This window comes from Buteo buteo, chromosome 2, assembly GCF_964188355.1.
Source record: "Buteo buteo chromosome 2, bButBut1.hap1.1, whole genome shotgun sequence".
Classification (NCBI taxonomy): domain Eukaryota; kingdom Metazoa; phylum Chordata; class Aves; order Accipitriformes; family Accipitridae; genus Buteo; species Buteo buteo.
The window spans coordinates 15,902,198-15,923,145 of record NC_134172.1 but is presented as its reverse complement, the minus strand read 5'-3'; the positions used below and the strand labels follow the sequence as shown (position 1 = coordinate 15,923,145).

At 38.5% G+C, this 20,948-nt stretch overlaps 1 protein-coding gene across 13 annotated transcripts in view; it reads right to left on the bottom strand.

The window, feature by feature from the left end:
- Nucleotides 1–20,948, bottom strand: part of PARD3 (par-3 family cell polarity regulator) — a 462,776-nt gene that overhangs the window by 88,753 nt on the left and 353,075 nt on the right. For all 13 annotated transcript variants that reach the window (XR_012652929.1, XM_075046174.1, XM_075046081.1 and 10 more), the window contains one exon: nt 12,328–12,585. Coding sequence is in view for 12 of the 13 variants with exons in the window: in XM_075046174.1 (XP_074902275.1) it covers nt 12,328–12,585 (258 nt within the window). In the remaining variant the exon portion in view is untranslated. The remainder of the gene's footprint in view (nt 1–12,327; nt 12,586–20,948) is intronic.

The window sequence follows — 20,948 nt, the reverse complement described above, 5'->3', positions numbered from 1 at the left end:
TCCTCGATCACCGTCCTGCAGCACACCTGATCTCCACAGGAGAGTTGCTTCATTTCCCTCTCCCTCTCCTCCAGTGCAGCCCTTCAGCTCCGCAAGAGGCACCCATGTCTCCCGAGACTCTGTTCCTGCAATGCCACAGCACTTGCCAACTGCAAATTTTAGCTCACGAACAAACATAGGTGAGCAGGACTTTGAGAAATGCTCGGAAGCCTTTGTTTCACAATTCCCTGCCAGTATCATTTCTCTGGGAGTTACGATCTCCTTTTGTCCAGGAAATTGTGCTGATAAGCTGCAGACCCTCACTGTTAAAAGCAAAATACTGAAAAACCTTTAGCAGAAGAGAGGCTGTCAGAGCAGCAGGTCCCACATGGCAGCGATCCTGCCTGTGCAGGAGAGCAACACAATTCTCCACCAGCAGAATGAGACCGACTGAGAAGCAAGAACTAAGTATGTATAAGGAGCATATGCAATCCAACAGCACACTCGACTCTGAGTCATTTTTTTACATGTACTTTCAGATGCATCATTTTTGGTGGAGCTGACTGCTGTAGGCACAATACAAAACCTGTGAAATAAAGAAGAGGCAGCTTCCAATATTTCAAGAGGAATGAAGAGTTATACTTAGCCCTCAAACTTTTTCTTCAAGTTTTGAATAGCGTAGTGGAGAAAAAGACAACATACGTATTCAAAATAATTTGTGAAAAACAAGCCACTTACCTAAGTGTAACTCTGAAATATGCAAATACAATAGGTGATTTAAGAAAAAAGCCAACTTTGGCAATCATTCTAGGAAAAGTTCAATGCTAACAATGAATTATTTTTTAAGGTAATCCTGATTATTTTAAAAATTTCTCTTGATGCCTGAAAATTCTGAATGTTTTTTCATATTCCAAATCATACACGAAATAATTAATTAATTTTGTTTGGTTGTTTTTTTTGTTTGTTTGTTTGTTTTTTACACCAGACTCTTCTCAGAGTTGCACAGCAATAGGATGACAGAAAATGGACACAAACTGAAGGACGGGAAATTCTGATACAAGAAACTTTTTCTTTTCACTTTTGTTTTTTTAGATAGCATGAAGCTGATCAAATACTGGAACAGGCAGCCACGGGGCTGGATAAAATCTCCATCCTCAGAGATATTCAGGATACAACTGCAGCCCTGAGCAACCTGACCTGATCAAAACTGCTCAGCAGGGGGTTGAACTAGATGAGCTCTGGAGGTCACTTCCTCTGGAGTGGAGGAATTTTTAGAGAAGATTTTTTTTTTATATGAATACATACAGTCAGACATAAATATGCACATATAAAAAATCTGCCACAGCTAAACACATTGACGCATCTGCATCTCATCCTGCACGTAAGTATGTGCTCTGCTGAATGTGGATACACACTCACGTGTGACATGCTACATAGATGATGGAGGCATCTGAGTCTGAGAAGGAATATTAAAAAACATAAGCATGAGCTCCAATAAAGTAGGATTATTCCTGACACTGAATGCTATCTTGGTTTTACCTATTTTCCTGTTAAATTCTGACATGCTAAGCTGCAGGAATTTCAACTACATCAGAATAGTGCAACTAATGAAAGCTAATGAAATTCAGTCTGCGTGAATTGTTCAATGTGGCTTAAGAGGACAAACAACAACTTAGCTCTGACCATCTAACCAAGACATAGAAGACATTTTCTGAAATTCTAATTAGACTGGATTGAGGAAAATGGCTACAAATAAGAAAAGAAAAAGACGGCCCTGCCCTAAATCACAGTGCATGCACAGAACAGGCATCAACTGCATCCATGGAGTGTGACACGCTTTTCACAAGTGAGAGGTGAGCAAAGGAAAATGAAGACTGTGGCTGTTTTCCAGCCAGCCACAGAAAAGGACCAGGGTACAGTCCACAGCACTTGGACTGCTTCAACTCACTACGTACTGCTGATGCCAAGTAACCAACCATTGGTTGTTTTAACACGGTACCTGAATGGAAAGTTTCCTGGATACTACTCTACAGGGAGACCTTCCAAGAAGAAACAGGTTATGAATCTCAACTTAAAATAGTAACACAAATGCATTTTGGGACTAGAAATTGCCAGAGTATGATAAAGTAGACAAAACTTGGATGAGCAGCCCTGCTAAGGTGAAAGGAGCAATTTCTTTTAATTGTACATCCTTTCACAGAATGCCTTTGCATAAATTCCCATAATTGTTTTTCTTCATGATCCCCCAAAGATTTAGATAAAAAAACATTACTTACAGCACTGTTTTAATTCCAACTTAGTTTTAGATGAACTATAAAGCCTGAGTGACTGTGCAATCTTACTGACTATACTCTCTTAATTTCCCTCTACCATTTCTCTAATATTTTTGCCGCACTTGCCATATATAAAACTACACATATCCTCAAGTTTTAATATGTCTGTTTGAGAATTTATATTTTATCAGATACAGAGACTGAAAAAAACATTAGTAAAAGCAAATGTACGGAAAATTGCTTCTGCAGAAAAGAAGCCTCTGTCTTAAGTACAGTTTTAAAAAAGTTGGATCAATTAGCAATCTGTGAATGTTAGAAACATCTTAACAATGTCTCAAAGATGAAAGAGCATATCACAGAATGAGGAAAGGGGGAAAAATTAAATTATGTCTGCAGTCATAATGAATCAAAGCCCAGAAGGTGGTCTCCAAATCAGCAGGTTTTGATGAAATATTAAGGAAAATGATTATTGATGAAAAATGAATAAGCTCTTTTTGATTTTAGCAACCTTTAAATCACACTTTGCTAATTAAAATAGCTTCAATGCATCCCTCCATTCCTTGATGGGCATTTAGCAATCCTTAGAAATGGGTGGGTTAATTTGACAACATTTTGGCAAATATGCATAGAGTTTATCTTAAGCAAGCAGACACAGCACAGTTTAAGTTGATGTACAAAATAATACATAGCTAAACCTTCTCCTTCTTTTTCCTTTTTCCCTTTTTTTTTTCACACTATATCTACTAACACAATTACAAAGTAATGACAGGCAGCTTCTGCTTGTTTCCTCTGCAGCATATAATACACAGTAATATGTACTACAACTATTAATGAGCCATGAACTATGTCTCAGGAAATAAAGACCGATGCTACTATTTTCTATCTCCTTTGTTTGCCAGGTCAGAGCACTTTTAGGACAATTACTCTTACTACCTAGAGGCCTGTTACTACGGGTACTACGGTCTTCTGCAAATAAATTTCCTTCCCAAAGATAAGTAGAAATGAGAAGTCTGAGGGACATTAGCTCTCATATTCCTTGAAGTTGTATGGATCTTAATTGCTTTTTAAAATGTTGGTAGTAGAAATTCTGCATTCTCTTTTCATCCCGGTTTGTACTGTGCTTCCTTTTAAAGGGAAACCAAGGAATGAGGGAAGGGTGCAATCGAGACAGAACTGTTGCACACAGAAGACATTTCATTACAGAATGCAATGAAACTCAGGTGTGTTGTGCATTATTGTTACAAAACTATACATAAAAATTAAAATGAATAAGATCTGCTCCTTTGCTTTTTCTTTCATAAATTCTTATATGTTGTATCACCATCTAAAGTCTGGGCAGATGAAATTACCTATCCATTACAAATATGCGATCTATTTACTGTAATAACATTTCATATATCCATCATGTAAGAAAGACTTCTATGATTGCATCAGATTGAAAAGCTATTTAAATGTCACTTGTATTTTAAAGAATGAAAAAAAAATTGTAGCCAGTAAATAAGTCTTATGTTAGAACAACATTTTTCAGACATAGATAATCATATAAAATAGGTCATGCAAGAAACCTTTTAATGTCTCACATCATAGTGTTTGAGCCTTAAGGAACAAGATTTCAAACACCTTATAAACCGATTTTTTAACAAAATGCTATGAAGTATAAGGCTGCAGTAACATACACTGTTTTCTGAGTGATGAGTGGGAAAGCATTGGTTTTCAACTTTCCAACCAAGAACAAACTGAAATGAGATCTTTCAGCAATTTCTCAATTGCCAGGGTTGCCAATGTGGTATGTTTCATAAGCACTCATTCAATGAGTTTACAAGATGTTAAAAGGAATTATCCACCACCCCCCAACATATATGCAGGGATGTTACTTTCCTTCCTAAAATTTACTGCAGAGGATTCCTCCCTCCAATCAGACTCCACCACTTCTGCCAGTGACAAACTACTTTGACCATAAGCAGGATGCTTTTTAAGTCACATAAACAAACAAGACTGGCCAGAAGGATAAACAATGTAGTTAAATACAGTTTATCTCACCTGTGAATGAGATACCATACATAAAAAAAGAACAGACACGCCCCCCCGCCCCCAAACCCCTCCAACATTAGAGGAACATAAATAAAAAATTAATTTTAATTTTACTTTTCATCTATTGACCTACGTTAATTTAAAGATCTAACTTCAAATTGTGTATTTAGTTTTAGCAAGCAGAGAGACAGGATTCAGCAAACACACAGCACTCCCTCCAAGCTCTGCCTGTGCACCTCTCTCCTATAATCAGACAACGCTAAAATGCAACCCCCCCCCAGCTCTTTAAATGCTTGGAGAGGAGAAGCCTGAATCCTTCACCAAAGAGGAACAGATGGGTTGACTGGAGGGACATAAAAGATAGAAAAATCATAAATTTGTATTCTATTTAGAAAGGGCCACATTCAACAGCAACAACAAATTAAACTGATTAAATTATGGCATTCAAGTGCTGCATAACATCAGTTAGCAATCCAAATTTTGGTTAGCAGGACTAGCAAAGAACAGATTTTAACATTTTACACTGGTAGGATCAAAGCACTCCATTTAATGAATGGGAGAGCCTTTGCTTTTTCAGCTTTGTGTACTCAAATATTCCCCATAATTTTCTCAGGATGAAGAACTTCAAATTGTATTGATGGCATTAGTGGGAAATAAAGATGTGCATGTTACACACACAGCTGGTTTTTTGGACTGCAATCTCAAGCCATACAATAACCATTCGATGCCCGAGACATTGGCTGTTCTATTTTTTACATCATGTTTGTTTCATACAAGGATATATAATTAAAGTTTTCTTTTTTCTTTTTTCTTTTTTTTTTTTTAATTAAATGCTGCCTTCTACCATCTGAAAAAATGTAAAGGTTTTTCTTTTTTTTTTCTCCAAGCAACAAAACCACCCAACTAATCCATATCTGTAGTCAAATTGCACTAATATACCAATGAAAAATATTATACATAATTCGGTTACAGTGTATTTAAAATCCAAATATATATTATACCCTTAAAATGGATGAAAAGTGACAGGTTTTGATCTACCCTTTATAAGTATAGTCTCTCATCATAAGCACTAGCCGCAATTAAAGAATTGAAAATCACAAACCTAAACAGATAGTCCTAATTCCCAGCAAAGGGAGCTCCTTAGCAGTCGCTCAGAATAGGGGCACTAAGGGCACATTTGGGTGGGCCCCACTTCACCCCCTCGTTTTGTAACCCGGAGTGGGAAGTTCATCTCTTTCTTATCTTTCTGTGCATTCTCCCACTGCAACCATTTGTAGAGGTACTAACTCAGGCTGCTTTTGTAAAAACAAACAAATAGCTGTCACACTTCAGATTACACGGCAAGCCGACTGGAGGAGAGAGGAAGCAAAACCACCCGGGTTTAAGTGAGGCTGCGGCTGTGGTAAATGGAGAAAGACGCGGTTCTCACAACAGTATCTGTGCTTGGTATCTATTCAGAAAGAAACCAGGACTTTCAAGTAATTAAAATGGGAGACCTGAATAGAGTTCACTGTAAGTCTGCCATTTATTCCACCAAAGTGGTAACCCAAACAGGGGAGTGCAATTGCATACTTTCACAATAGGGAGCCTACATAAATCCTCATGAATTTATATTAAAACTTGTCTTATATTCTATCAAGATGGAAGAACAAAAGAAAACAACCAACCTAAGATGATAAAATGCCAATGCTAATAGTGTCTATTGGGTTCTAAATATACGGGTCTGTGAGAGACCAAGCTAATTTTTAGGCAGTCCTGGGGGCAAGGATTACTGGCTTATAGGATGAAGGGTAGAGGAACAAAAAAACCCAATGTGTTAGTGCTAAAGTGAAATTAAACCCCATGAAGAGTCTCACAGAGGCTCTAACTAATCCTTCTGTGGGTTATCACAGACAGAGGAGGAAAAACACCACGATGACTTCCAACTATTATTTTCAGTTTTACACATTAGAGAACTGCAAACAGTTCATTAACCCACTGCTCTCCAGCGGGTTGTCTTGGAAAGTCTGTTTCATTATCCCATAATGGCATATGTGCCATTTTCTAGTCCAGGAAAGTCTTTCCAGAAGCCAGATTCTCACAGGAATGAAGCTTTGTTATGCCATAAAAGGTGACACTAACTGGAAGATAAGGATTTAAAACCTATTACTATTAATTTCTGAAATATTACTCATTATTTAGGGAGCGTGGAAAACAAACAGGTCCCTGCTCTGAAATGCTTGCAACCTAATTGAGTATTTACAGCATATTTACCCACATTAAGTGGTACCTTCCCCTGGTAGCACATCATCTGTAGGGCTCTGATGGCAGAGGGTGATAAACAATGAAGAACAAGGGATCCAGGCGTAGGAAAACACTTCTACGTCAGCAAAGAGAAGTAAACAGAGGTAGGAGGGAAGGGCTTACGCATATTCCACCCAGGTTGTTAGCCTTCTGCACAGCTCTGCAGGTTTTAAATGTCATTGGTTAGATGTTTTACAGTGCCGTGGCCTTTCCCTTCGTGAAAGCGCTCTTCGAGTCAACTTCCAGAACTGTCAAAAAATCTCTTCATTTAAGAAACAAGAAATACCCTAGCATTTACAGGATGCATCACCCTGAGTAATAACTCCTATCTCCATCTCTGGTGGGCCTGGCAGTAAGCTCAGATTCCTATGCATAAATGATCCCACAGACTTCAGAACACTCCTGTGACTGACACTACTAATAAAGAAGTTTAATATAGCTGCACAAGCGCCTTGTTTTTTTAACAAATATTTATCCAGGCATGGCAATATAGCATTTCATAGCTTTCATGACCCATTCTGCTATTGCTAAGAGTTATTTTACACACTAGAAAGACAGGGCCTGCTTATTTCACTTTTTATATTCCTATATTATATCAGAGTGTTTCTTTCGAGTTTCCAGGATTCATTACTCTCATGCCAATTTCAGCACAAAGATACTGGTGAGTGAATAAAAGTTAACTTCTTAATAAAACGTTCTCCCTTTCCTTCTGGAAAAGCAGCATGGAAAGTATGTGGTCTGACCTTAAAAACAGCATCTTGCCTCTTCGCACCGAACAGATGAGAGTTAAAGCAAGTGGGGTTATTTTCTGTTCCCAAATATTCCTTTGACATAACTTGATTCCACTTCTGATAGAAAAGAAACCAGTTCATAAAGGTCTCCCTTCTAAAATGAACATCTTTTCTTTTTAATGGCAAAATGCATGTAAAAAGCATATGATTATGGTATTTATGTTTCCATTAAAATGTCCTCAGCAAGCTGGAGGAGTCTAGCCTACTATTTTCAAGCTATTTAGATTTACAGCAGCACAGTGCCTATTTTATTTCAATTATATTTCAGGACAATGCACTCTTGGCGGGAAATGATTACAAAGTGACAGCCAGTAAACGTCCATTAGGAGTTGTCTTTCTACATACTGCTCAGCTATAGATGTCAGGTGATCGCTATAAAACCCCATTGTATAGCATCATTGTCATCTACATGAAAAACACTATTGATCAGTCGTGCAGCTTCTCTTCTGTATGATGCAAAACATACTAGAGACACTTCTCAGCTAAGCTAAAAGCTTTATTCACAAGAACACTGTTCTCGAGACACTTCTTTTCTGAACTGTAAAATAAACATAGATTATACATTCCACCCCAATTTTGCTCCATTAATGAGAAGAAAAAAACTTCTTAGCAGCCTGTCTCTGTAAGCTATCAATACATAGGATGGAGCTAACATCGTAAGGGCAGCTGATGTATATGCAGCTATACTGATCACCAATCACTCCTAACAGATTTTATTTATTTATTTATTGCCAGAGCTTCATTTCTTCTAGGCAATAAAATCCTCCTCTGTTAAGAAAGAGAATATGCTTTAATTCTCTAGGATCAAGAACAGAAAAAAATCTTTTCAGTGCTACTGGAGAGAGTTGCTATTACTAGTGTAACTGGAATTTAAAGCGTTTCAAAATTCACAGGAACTACTCGTATGCATGGATTACATAACAAGCCCAAAATAAATAACCTTTCATATTTCAACTACATATTTAACAGATAATAACTATAACTGAAAAGCCAAACTGACTGACCAACACCCCCCCCCCCCATATCCATCAATAATTTCACTCTGGTGCAACATAAATCTGCATTAAAGCAATTCTAAAACAGCTTCAAGTCATGTAAGGATATTTTTGAGTAAAATTTACTATTTATAGAGGGTTTTTTTAATAGCCGTTGTTGGTAAGATGGGTAAAGCAATGTCATTTATAGACATCCAGATGTGCAAATCTCCAATGAGTAAGTTAACATCTCTTTTGTCTTTGCTGTATTTTGGCATTATACAATCCACTTTCTAATTTAGAGAAATGGATGGACAAACTATTTAAGGAATAACCGTGTACTTCTTACTGTTTTGTACTATCTGTCTACAGTTGGAGTGTTTGGGATACATGGCAAGAGAAAATGCATCCAAGAAGGAGAATAAAGAAACAGGCCTGTTTTAACACTGGTTGAACACTGGTTCAAGTTAGGTTGTAAAATAACTTGGGGGACCTCTGCCTGACAACTTGGCAGTACCATCATCTGTTGAAGCACTATAATAGTTGTCCTCATAATATCCTTAAACTTGCAAAAATTAAAATAAAATTGTCCATTATTCTGATGAGCAGTTTACATACTTGTCTTCTACTTTGTTATCATTCATATGCCATGACCCAGTTAAACTTACATCAGTTGGTGGCATGTGTTGATGAAAATAAGAGAGAAGTCGAAGGAATATTAAAGAAAAACAAACCCTGACAAGGCCTCACACACAGGCGCAGTAATTCTCTTGCAAGTTAAGGAAAAATTTGTCATAAGCGTTCAGCAATGGTATGCAAACTATTATGGGACATTTTGTTATAGGCTTCTTTGTAAGAGACTTTTAAATAACCTTTTGGACATACTTAAATGTCAAATTTTGTTTGGCACTAAGCACCAAACTGTAATAGAAATAACATTTCCCATATAAACAATGCTGCTTTTAATATGAACGTGCTAAAGATTTGAGACAGCCTGGCCATTACCAGCTCCTGGCAGTTCAGCGCAAGGGTAACGCGCTGCAAGCAATTTCCCTTCCCGTCCACAAAGGCTGGAAGCAACTGTTTCTATTTAGGTAACCTCTGAAACGTCCAGAGGAAAGGAAAAGGTGGCAGGGCAAAGGGGTAAAACACACTGAAAATAACGCTCACTGCAGGTGAACGCTAATGTAAACAATATTTTAAGGATGCAGAACTGCAACCAACTATTTCTCCGCAAATTTCTTGCAGCATCATCAGGATAAATCAGACTGCAGAGAAGAGAGCTCCCTGGAGAAGAGCCCTGCGAAGAAGCACTTGGATGCTTGTGTGGAAAAGGGCACAATGGGAGATGCCAAGCGGAGGGAGAAGGTCTCACTGCTGGAAAGGGACAGCAAGAAACAAGCTGCAGGACACATGGGGTGAGGAGCCAGGTATCCTACAGACGGGGAGACAACAGAGTTAACAAGCACCTCAGGCCCACCCGGCCACAACTGGTTTTTTAAAATGATGCTCAGATGATACTTTCTTAATGCATCTAAGATAAAGCCTGTAAAACAGGGAACAGCCTTGGGAAAATAGCTCAGCTGCGATCCAGGCTCTCCTGCTGAACATTACGCAGGGTCAAGCTCCCAGGCGTCCTCGGGGAAGACCGAAATCTGCTCCCTCACAGCTGTCACATCTCCTCTGTGCCCAAAGCAAGCAACATGCTCTCTTAGCGGTGGGGCCAACGTACAGACCCGACTACTGGGAGAGTTAAATTTGAGCCTGAGATTGCACAAGTCACTGCAACATTCCCCAAAAAGTCTCCCAGAGATGGGTGGGATTCAGCAGCTCCGCAGTTCGGGTGCTAATAAAGGTGTGAGGAGACAAGAAAGAAAATTCCATACAGTAGACACCTTCATGCCTCAGACCCCTGAACAGGTACTTCAGAGCACATTTATGGCAAATAATAATCTTTTTCCATCTGAATTTCCTATTTCTTTCCAGGTGTTTCTCGCCAAATGTGTCGCCCCCTTTATCAGGGGAATGGGGGTGGCTTTTCCTGCCCCAGTTCTAGTCCCCCCCTTGCATTTTCTCCCTCTGCTCCAGCCCATTCGTGTTCACTGGGACTTTCCTTTTGTCACAGCGTGATCCCGCTGTGAGAGACAGGGCCCTCTGTGCTGCAGGAGAAGCCTGAATGTGCAGAACTACCACACTGCTCTGCAGTCCTACCCTTACGATTAACATCAGATTCTGCCGGTACCCCGTTATCTTCAGTTTTACTCACTCTCTCCCAGCTCTTTTATCAGCAATCACACAGACTTAGCTAGGTCACGCAGGTCTTCTATTTCACCGTGCCAGGTTCACATCAAAGAACATTTTTTTTGTTGATGTGACATTGATGCCATTCAAGTCCAGCATGAAACATTGCCTTTGGTCTAACAAAAACAGCCATGAGAGTCACCACGTGGCAGCCATATCCAACCAAGCTATCTTAATTTCTAAAGGCACAAAAGTGCTGAAATGTCAGGCACCTGGGCATACCAGTGCCAGTCAATGTAAGGCTAAGGAATATAAAATTTCAAGGGCACAGATGAAGCTGTCGTCTTTTAAAATTATTTTGCTTCCTTCACTGAAGTAATGTACGTATCCACAATATATAAATTAAGTTTATTTAATATGAAAAGTAGACTTACACAGTGCAATGCAAGAGAACAGTGCAATTGAGAAAATAAAAAGGCAGTTGTGCTACTGAATTTTAGTAAAAATTTATGCATTCAACAATGCATCTGAGATTTTCTTATTTGTCATGCTAGAGGATATATTTTTACCACTATTATGTAAAGGAACTTTTCAAAATAGATCCAGTGAAGGCTTAAATACACCAATCTCAGTCCTCAATTAAAAAGTTTTACACAATTAGCTGAACTCTGCATGACAGCTGCTTTCCTTAAGACCAAATACAAATGACTCCGTTACCACCTAGAACAGAATATGCAAGATGAACACCAGTCCTCACGTAGAGCTATACAGATCTCAAACACTGCAACCAAAGACACTGCTTCGCTGATTTAACTGAAAGTCCACTATTTTTCTTCCAGAAAGAATGGGGTAGAAAACAAAACAATGAGTGGTTTTATTATGAGCTAAATTAATAACCTCTGAATGAGTTAACGATACCTCCAGCACTAGGATTTTAGTGTTAGTTTTTGTAAAGCTGAGAAAATGCAGAACTACAAAATCATAGATGTAAGCCAAGAAAACAGATGTATTTTCATTGTTAAAGTACAAAAAAGCTGTGAATTTTGCCTTTGGTTATTTCTACTTTATGTTAGTTTACATATCTGTTTTAGCTTCAGGTTTTCAAATGAACTCAAAACTCCATCAACAGAAACCGGAATTTTGCCCAATTTCAGCATAAAACCAATCATGACACACTTTAGATAATGTAACCGCAGAAAGAGTACAAATCATAAGCTACAGCCCAAGAAGAGAAAGTAACTCATGAGTCAAGCTTGGAGTTTACTCACTTGATCTATACATAATCAAAAACCTCAACCTGTTAGACTGAAGTTCAGGACTACAGTAGGACTAGAATCCAGGTAAGTTTTAACCCACTTTTGCTTTAAGAAGAACTTTCTAGACATTTTGTTAACTGCTGTGAATAGGTTGGAAATGTTGTACTCCACAACCATATCAGTTAGACCTCTGACACATAAACCAGATGATGTTACAGGTTTGAATTTAATCTGAATGATACCAAAAGGTGACTCCAAAATTCCAAACCATCTGAAGAAAGAGAAGAAAAGCAGTTGCTCTGCAGAAAATAACTTTCATGTCCCATTCTGTTATAGTTTGATTTGTGTGAGCTCAATACTTTTCTACATAAAGGCTTTTAAAAAGCCATTAATAAAAATGCAGTTCTGACTTTCCAATTGACATACAGTCATCTCCCATGACAAAAGCATTACAAGGGTGGATTTTGAAAGAGCGTATTGATTGATGTCTGGTGCCTACCTGTCTACAGGTGAAGACTTTGAATTCCGTGGTTTCTTCACTTGGGCGTACAAGGCTTCCACTGTCTGCCCTTCCCTCGGGCTCTGCGGTCGGGCGTTCAGTGTTATCGTGCCGCTATTTGAAGAAGAGTCATAGGAAGCAATCCCAGCGTACATTGGGTCCGCATCACAGCCAAACGTCCGGTTAAAATCCTGTATCTCTGCATAGTCACGTTCACGAGCTTGTCTCTCTCGAAATTCTCGAGTTTTTGCTTGAATTCTGAAAAATTAAAAGAAGGCTGAAACTAATTTCCCCCCCCCAGTCATTTGAAAGCAGCAGTTAGCAGACACTTTAGGTAGCCCATCTTAATGAAAACCACTGAAGCGTTTCCAGTTTCAGTTTGCCATGGAGTCTCTGGTTTACCTTGGATATTGAAACCTAGATTGAAGCAATGCTACAATCAACACTGGCCTTTAAGGAAGAAGTCTGATTATCCACTGTCTTTTCTTCCATTATTAAGTTAAATAATGACTAGCCATAGCTGTTGATAAACAGTTATGTGTTGTTTCACGCATATTAGGATGCCTGTGCTATTACCTGACCTGTATGAGAATGGCCTGACACTGTTCACATTGTATTGTACTCCATCAAAACCTAACAGGTTTAATGGTTCTAACGCCTGTATTTAGAGAGGAATTTTAATGTACTTTCTTGGACCAATACTACAAAAATCATACTTCTTTCAGAATTGAAAAACTTCATATGGATAGGACACACATATATATTTATGTATGCATGCATGCTGTAAACAGCAGAAGTAGATTCTTGTATGAATCATTCAAAAAGTCTATGTTTTGTTTAAAATGTAAACAAACTGAATCTGGCATCTCTCAAAAGTAGGCAGTTTTTTCTCAGAAAGTAATAACATGTGCCTTATGTTAAAATTACAAATGAAAGGTGATGCTGTACTGGGGTTTTGTATCTATGTGCACTTGTTATGTGGATGATAAAAAGCGACAGATAAAACCAGGTGACATTTAGGAATCTGACAAACAAAAATTGAGCACAGGTCATATTTTCAAAAGCACACAAAGCTATTACTAAAATTTGATCTGGGCTTCAAAGTTGCTTTGGCATTTTAGAAAATTTGATGTATCACACACACATGCACAGCGAACTGAAAAAAACAGCCCCCCCCAACATTGTCTCCCCCGACCAATTTAATGCTCTGTCATCATTGTAAAATAAAGCACTCAGCTGTCTCCTCCCTTCCATTAGTAAAATGTGCTCCTTTTTCATCTAATACAGCCATGGCTACACAGTGCGACAGCATCCATCCATTCAGACTACAGCTCTGTGCACCTCTGTTACGTGCCATTTCCAAAGACAGCTTGTTCACCAACTTTTAACAAGAACAGCCTACTCAAAGCTTCTGTCTCTTTTGAAAGCAAGCCCTGTCTCTTTTGAAAATAGAAAAGCCTTAAAGTTAGGTAACTGACATTTTTGGAAATTTTAAACTTAGCCCCATTCACGATTAGTCTTTGCAAAAAGAAAAGGGGATACACAAGGGGTGGGATTCAGGTTGCAGGTAAAGACATTGGAATTTAGGTGTCTGCAGTAGGTGAGGTCACGCCAGCTACATGTGCAGGTTCCCTTTACAGTCCAGGGAGCCTTAGGTCAGCAGACTCCAGAGTTACGCAGGTGCCGTGCTAGTCGGTGTGTCCTAGCATGAAAGGAGCTGCTCTATAGACACTTTTGATGCTGTTGTTTAGGTCTTCCTTGGGAGCGTGGATGCCCAGCCTTGATTCAGCTGCTCAAACAGAAGCAGCTACGACCACCTGTCATCCCCAGGTAATCCTGCTGGACCTCCAGCTGCTGGGCAAGAAGGACTCCTGCAGGTCCTTGTCACATCTGCCAGCCCCGTGCTGACATCTCAGAGACAGTGATACCTCAAATGACACAAGACCTCTGTGTTCAAGCATGTGAATACAGCTCTGAGCTGGTATGTGAATAGCAAAATTTAAGTGTCTTCATCAGATTGAGTCCCAAGAAAATTGTTCTTTCTATGCTAACAAAGATTGCTATAACAAACCAAGGGAATAGGAGGATGGCACAGATAGGCAGACCTGTTTTCCCCCAAAATCCTACAAGTATTGACCAAGGATACTGATTTGGGATACAACTGGTTGGCTGAACTCCCTTCAACAGCCAGTGTCATCTACACTGATGGTTCAGTGATTCATTTACATGCCCCGAGTTATACCTCAGCATAATTCCTCTTTTTATGTCTACTACCATTGACTTGTGCACCACAACTCTCACTCACATTCAGTCACAGTGGAAAGAAAACCAGCCATACAGAAAAAAAAAAAAAGGCAAATAGAAGAAATCTGAGAAAGTTTAACTTAAACCAACATATAATTTTTAATTTTGCAATTTTGCAAATACAAAATTATTTTCTTTACTTGTTGCTTTTATTGTAGGGAAAAATGGAAATGAAAACTCTAATACTATTCAGCTGACAGCACATTCCTCCACAATTTCAGCAACATCAAGCTGGAATTGTTTTTTGGTTTTTGTTTGATTTACAGTGAAGAAGGACATGGGTTTAAATCCAAACCCATTTCAAATTTAAACTGTGTTTTCGCATGCCTATTTTCAAAATAAAAATATGGTTTACATTGTCCTATACTCCGAAGCTGTAATTCAGAAATGTTACAACCTTAATCACTTGGGAAGTATCTATGGAGAAGGAAAAACAGGCCTGAAAATGACCTGTGGTTGTTGATTCCTCTCTCTGCAGGTTTCATTTCCAATTTGTAGTCCTGTATTAATTACCCTGTGGAGGAACATATTTGTCTATTGGTATTTGTCTTCTGAATGGAAAAGCAAAGGAAATCAGAAATTTCCTAGACGTGGGTAGATTTAATTTTAATTTCAATGGACAATGTATCATCACATATTGGAACACTGGCTGACACCAATTTAAGAAAAAAAAATCCAAGTATTTTAGATAATCAAAATTTCAGTGTATGAAATCTGACAGTGTAGCAATAATGTAGCATAGAGTAATTCAGTCAGAAGAAAACATTGTTATCTGAAGTGCTTATAAAACAGAATTACCTGGTAGTAACCGGTCACATTGGCCTCAGTGTTACACTGACTGCTATGAGAGATGCTGGTGAACTTATCTAAATTTGACCATGAATATCACATCACCCTCCACAGGTGCAGACATGATTGTCCCCCATTTCATGTTAACCAACTTTTCTCATGTATTTGCTTATCGGCTATTTAATACATCTGGATGCAGTACCATTTGCAGCAAGAACATTAACATTTTCCCATGCATGATTCAATGAGGGATACTCACTCCTCTTCAAGTGGGAGAAAACTGATTGTTGAAGTGTTATGCAAGTAATTATGTTCACATCCACCAGGAAAGTATTTTTAGAGTATTTTCTACAACAGCTAATACAATACGTTAATAACACATACATAGTATTAAAAAACAGAGTCTAAACATATTCTAAATCTTCCCGTTAATTATAACCAAAGTACCCAGTAACCACTTGCAGTAGGTAACATTTAACAAATGATAACCCTAAGGAGAAACTTCTAAGATGTCCCACTATACTGATTCCCAAAATGTTCTCCTTTTTTTCTCTTAATTGAACTTTTGTGCTTTAAGTTGAAACCACTGTGCAAGTCCTATCACTTTCACACGGCAGAAGTATAGGTATTCTGATTACTTAACATATTTTTGAATATTGTTTAAAATACAGTGTTGTTTTTGCCTTCCCCAGGACATACTGCATTTAAACATTATGTCTCCAAACTTAAAGGAAGAAAATGACCAGGGAAAAATATGTAGCCATATTCTTGAAAAGAATAACAGCAATCAGCTGAATATTCCACTATTTCTTTTGCAATTATAACAGTTTTTAACTCTGAATATATTTTTATATAAGAACCTGAACTTAATGCAATGTTATTTTTTATGCTGACCCCTCTCCTTGCACGCACGTGTGTATATGCATGATACGGCCTAAATCATTTGTTAGCATATACCGCATTATGTATACATACAGGCAACGCCAGTGCAGACTATTGTGGTAAAGATTAAAATTATTACGTAAACACACTGTGCAGCACAGACAAGAACCTGGAATTTGCTCTGTAATTCAGCCCTAATCAGCAACGCTTCTGCTATTGAAATCCAGTATCTGGAGAAGTGTTTGACCACAATGCTTTGGTTTCACAATGTGGATATGTGTATTAAAGCTGTCTTCATTGCACTGTATTCCTTCATGACATGGCACAATAAAAATGCATATGTCTGAAATTTCAGATCAGCTAATTTTGAGGATTTATGGCCTTCTACGGATTTTGTGGGGGTTTAACAATAATAATAATGCTTAGCATTCACATAACTCTTTTCATCTTCAAAGAATTTTGCAAAAACTGCTAATCAATTTTGCAGTGTTTAAATGAAACTGAACTTTTAAAAATACAAAAGCTATCCCAAGAAGCTTCTAAACCCTTCTTGCTGAAGCGCTAATACTGAAAATGTCAACAACGTACTGTGTGCTTTCGAGACTCAAATTATAATGTTCAGTAAAGTATAAACTATCCTCATGCATTTGTGTGCCATTCAATTCAAAAGCTAATGATAACTGCTTCAAATGACAATATTGTTAGCTGCAGAACTTCCTATAATTGTTAGAAGAGCTTTTCATTGCAAGCTAATCCAGTAATGATAGACATACCCACTCTATAGCGATTCCTATGCATGTGAAACGGTGGTCACAAAAGTAAGGGAAAAGCTTACACGCTGCTGACCCCAGCAAACAGCAGCCACTGTTTCTTTCTTCAAAACTCTTGTTAGTGAGATTCAGCTTTCAGATGAAGGCAACTACTGTTTTAGACACCTAAAATTTAGGTGTTGACATATGTTTTAGACCCCCAGAAGAGTTGGTCAAGATTCAGTCACATCAGGCGACTGCCCACAGGGTCTAGAGAGCAGTTCAGTTGAACATCTGTAACGTGGCCATTTTAAGGTGAAGCCAAACCCTTCTCCAGACTCTATCAAATATGTCAAGAACCCCTCCCTTGACCACAAAGGGCATTTAGCCATGTAGCTCATAGGCGGATACTAAATAATCATATTAGTCTGAGAGCCCAATCCCACCCTGAGCCAAATGTTTACAGCAGTTCTGCCTGAACTAAACTTTAACTTTTTCCAGCAACAGAAAACTCAAATCTGTGGTGCTGGCAGAGCTGTTTTGAGTAAAAGTGAGTAAGTAAAGTTGGCAAAAGAAATCAACCCTAATTTCATGTAGTGTTAGGAGTGAAATTATAAATATATTCTCAATCCTTTGGGAGCTTGAGTGTCCTTTGTGGGATTTTTTTTGTATTAGTGATTTAGATCCCTGCAAAAAATCACCTACTTATCTTAACTGATGAACAGAGCACAGGAAGGATATTAATGGCAACTACATTACATTTGCCGTTGCAATGGCAGCAATGTCCTCCCCTAAGAGCAGAAACAAAGTTGGCTGCTGCTTCTGGTGTGCAATTGCTTGGTCAATTCAATTAATCCTCCTGCTGCTGCCAGGATTCAGCTATTGCCCAAGTGATAATCCACAACCTCGGCTTTTCCACTGAGGCTCACTCATTTACAAAATCAGTATTGAACGCTTGCAGTTCCACATATGTGAGATGGCTGACAATGTTTATTAAGCATAGAAACAGCATTGTGTAAGGACAGAAGCTAAATGACAAGCCATTCACCGCTGCCAGTTCTCAGTTCTTCTGCCATCAGACTGGCATGTGTTGGGATGATGGATTGAAAACAGAGAAAAACAACGACACATTTATAAAGCCAGTCAGCTTGTTTAAGTTAGTTAGATGGGATGAACACATTCGGTCCAATTTTTGCCAGATATCGTTTCTAATAAAGAGGTCAGGAGGTGTGTTGGCCAGTAGCCAAATCTTGTCAAATTTGTCTCCTCCTCCTTTGCTAGTGAAAAATACCTTGCAGGCACAGCGCGCCAGCAACTAAGCCAGGTCTTGCTGTTCCTCCTCCCCCTCTCCTCAACTGCCTTCAGGGCTTTAATGGCCCTTTTTCTCATTTTTGGCAATCAAGTCAATATGGGAGTTTGTCCTCTCCTGTATTTTTCCTTGACCTTTGTCTAGATCCAAGCAGAATTTTTCTGACAACTACTCTTCTAATGAGGGTACCTTGATTATAGGCATTATTGTGATTTCCCTCTGAACCGGCATATGACACTTAGCTTTTCTTATCATGATTAGAGCTAGTCAGTTATCACAGTTATAACCACCTCTCAGCAAAGCCATCTGCTTTCCTGGGAAAAATCATTCTAAAGGATCACTGTGGGCAAAGGATAATCATGGGCAGCAACAGCGGTAGCTTGTAAACAAGAAAGACACCTCCTCTTCTTCATTTGCCCCCCATTTCATTCAAAACTTCAGCGCATTTAAAAAAAAAAGGTCAGAAAATACTGCTATGTAAATATAATTTTTAAATGGAAAGGCTGGAGACCAACCTTTTTCAAGTCATTAAAAGAAAAATATTAACAGTTCTGCCTTATCTCCTGGGTACATACATGTGTGGCCAGCTGGCTGAAATATGACTGCCCTCTGATCTGAGACACATGAAGAAACACATAGAAAATGTGGTCAGTTCGCTATGGATAAGCACAAGTACACAAGGACAAAATCAGAAAGGCCAAGGCACAATATGAAATAAAAGTAGCAGGGAGCTTTAAAGATAACAATAAATCATTGCGTAATTGCATTAGCAGTAAAAGGAAGAGCAAAGAAAAGGTTGCTCCCCTGCTCAGTAGTGAGGGAATGATATTGACAGATGATGCTGAGGAGACCTAAGGCCTAACGGTTTTTTCTCTTTGCATGTGTCTTCACTGAAATGGCTGATTGCAAGCAGGTGGCCTGCACAATTGATACTGCTACCAATAACAAAAAGATCTCCAGTCTAACAGCAAAAGAAGTAGCTAGAAACTGGTTAAGCTAGCTGAACTTCATCCAGCACACACAACGGTCTGAGGCAGTCTCAGAACTTTTTCAGTAGCCAGGAGAACTTCTTGAGGGCAGCTGAAATACTGGAAAAACTAGAAGAAGTCAAACACCCCTCAGAGGAGGAGGAGAATTACAGACTCATCAGTTTAACTTAAATCCCCTTTGAAACAAACTATTGGTAAGTACAGAAAAGATAATGGGATGAGCAGTAGCCACCATAGATTTGTCAAGAACAGATGTGGTCAAGTCAGTCGGATTTCCTTCTACAACACAGTAAACACTTTGTGAACAGGGCAGAAACTGTGCATCTCAGGTGAAGAAAAACAGCTAAGGGATGGATGCAATACATCAAACCAGGCAGTTCCTACAGAGTACCTAGAGAGTAGCTCTCAGCAATTCACAGTCACACTGGATGGATGGATGGAGACATTTTCTACATGGATCTCTCTCTGAATCTACTCAGAGTTTTAATTATTAATTAGGATGCTATTGAATCTGCAGAAAACCAAAAGGAAGGAACTTTGGGGGAAAGGATTAACATTTCAAATGTTCTTGAAAAATAGACAGAGTAGACTTCAAAAATAGAATTAACTTCAATAACAGCAACTGGAAGGTAATTTACATAGTTGGAATAATTAAGCATACCAATTAGAAGTAGGGGAAAAAAATCTGTGATTTGCTTTTTCAGGACTGGATCTGGAAGCTCTATTGGATAACAGATACTCACAAGTCAGCAATGTCAAGCTGTTGGGGAAAAGAAAAAGGCAGAGTGGGGACATAACAGCAGTCTCCAGATATATAAAGAGGAAAAGAGTAATGTTTTCCACCTCTAATGCAAGTACTAGGTATTTAGACTGCAGCAAGAATAATTGAGACTAGATACTGTGGACAGGGGAACTTTCTAATGAAAAGGCAGCAGGAAAGATTGCCATGGGAAGTCTATGTCATTGTAAAGTGAAAAAAAACCAGGATGAAACAAATATCTTGCAGGAATGGCATAGCCAGGAGACCCTACCTTGGAAAAGTGACATGAACTCTCTTCTAGATCTATAATTCTGCACCTACATAGAAATTTTACACACATATATTTCCTACGTATTTGTTCTACGACAACGTAACAGAGACTATATATAAAAAGGAAAAAAAAAAGGAAAAAAGGAAAAAAGAAAAAATAAAAAAGAAAAAAGAAAAAAGGAAAAAATAAAACAGAAAAAAAAGAAAAAAGAGGAAAAAAAAAAAGCTGCCCGCCACCTCGAAATTAAAGAAATGCATCTATACAATCAGTCTTAATTTTCTCTTTCCTTCAACAATCACAGCCTATCTACCAATTAGAATATGTGATAGTACTTACTGTCTCTCTGAAGTTCCCCCCTCCTCAAATCCCACATGCAGAAGGGATGCATGAGAATTTCAAAAACCTTTAATGAGCAACAACCCAGGAGGGCTGTAGTTAAAAAAAAAAAGGGGGGGGCAGGAGGAGTAAAGGTGATAAGGTGATTACTGTAAGTGCCCTAATACATTAAGAAGAGAACATCTCATTTTTATAAGGAGTTATATTAAAGAAGGCTATTACAGAAGGCAGC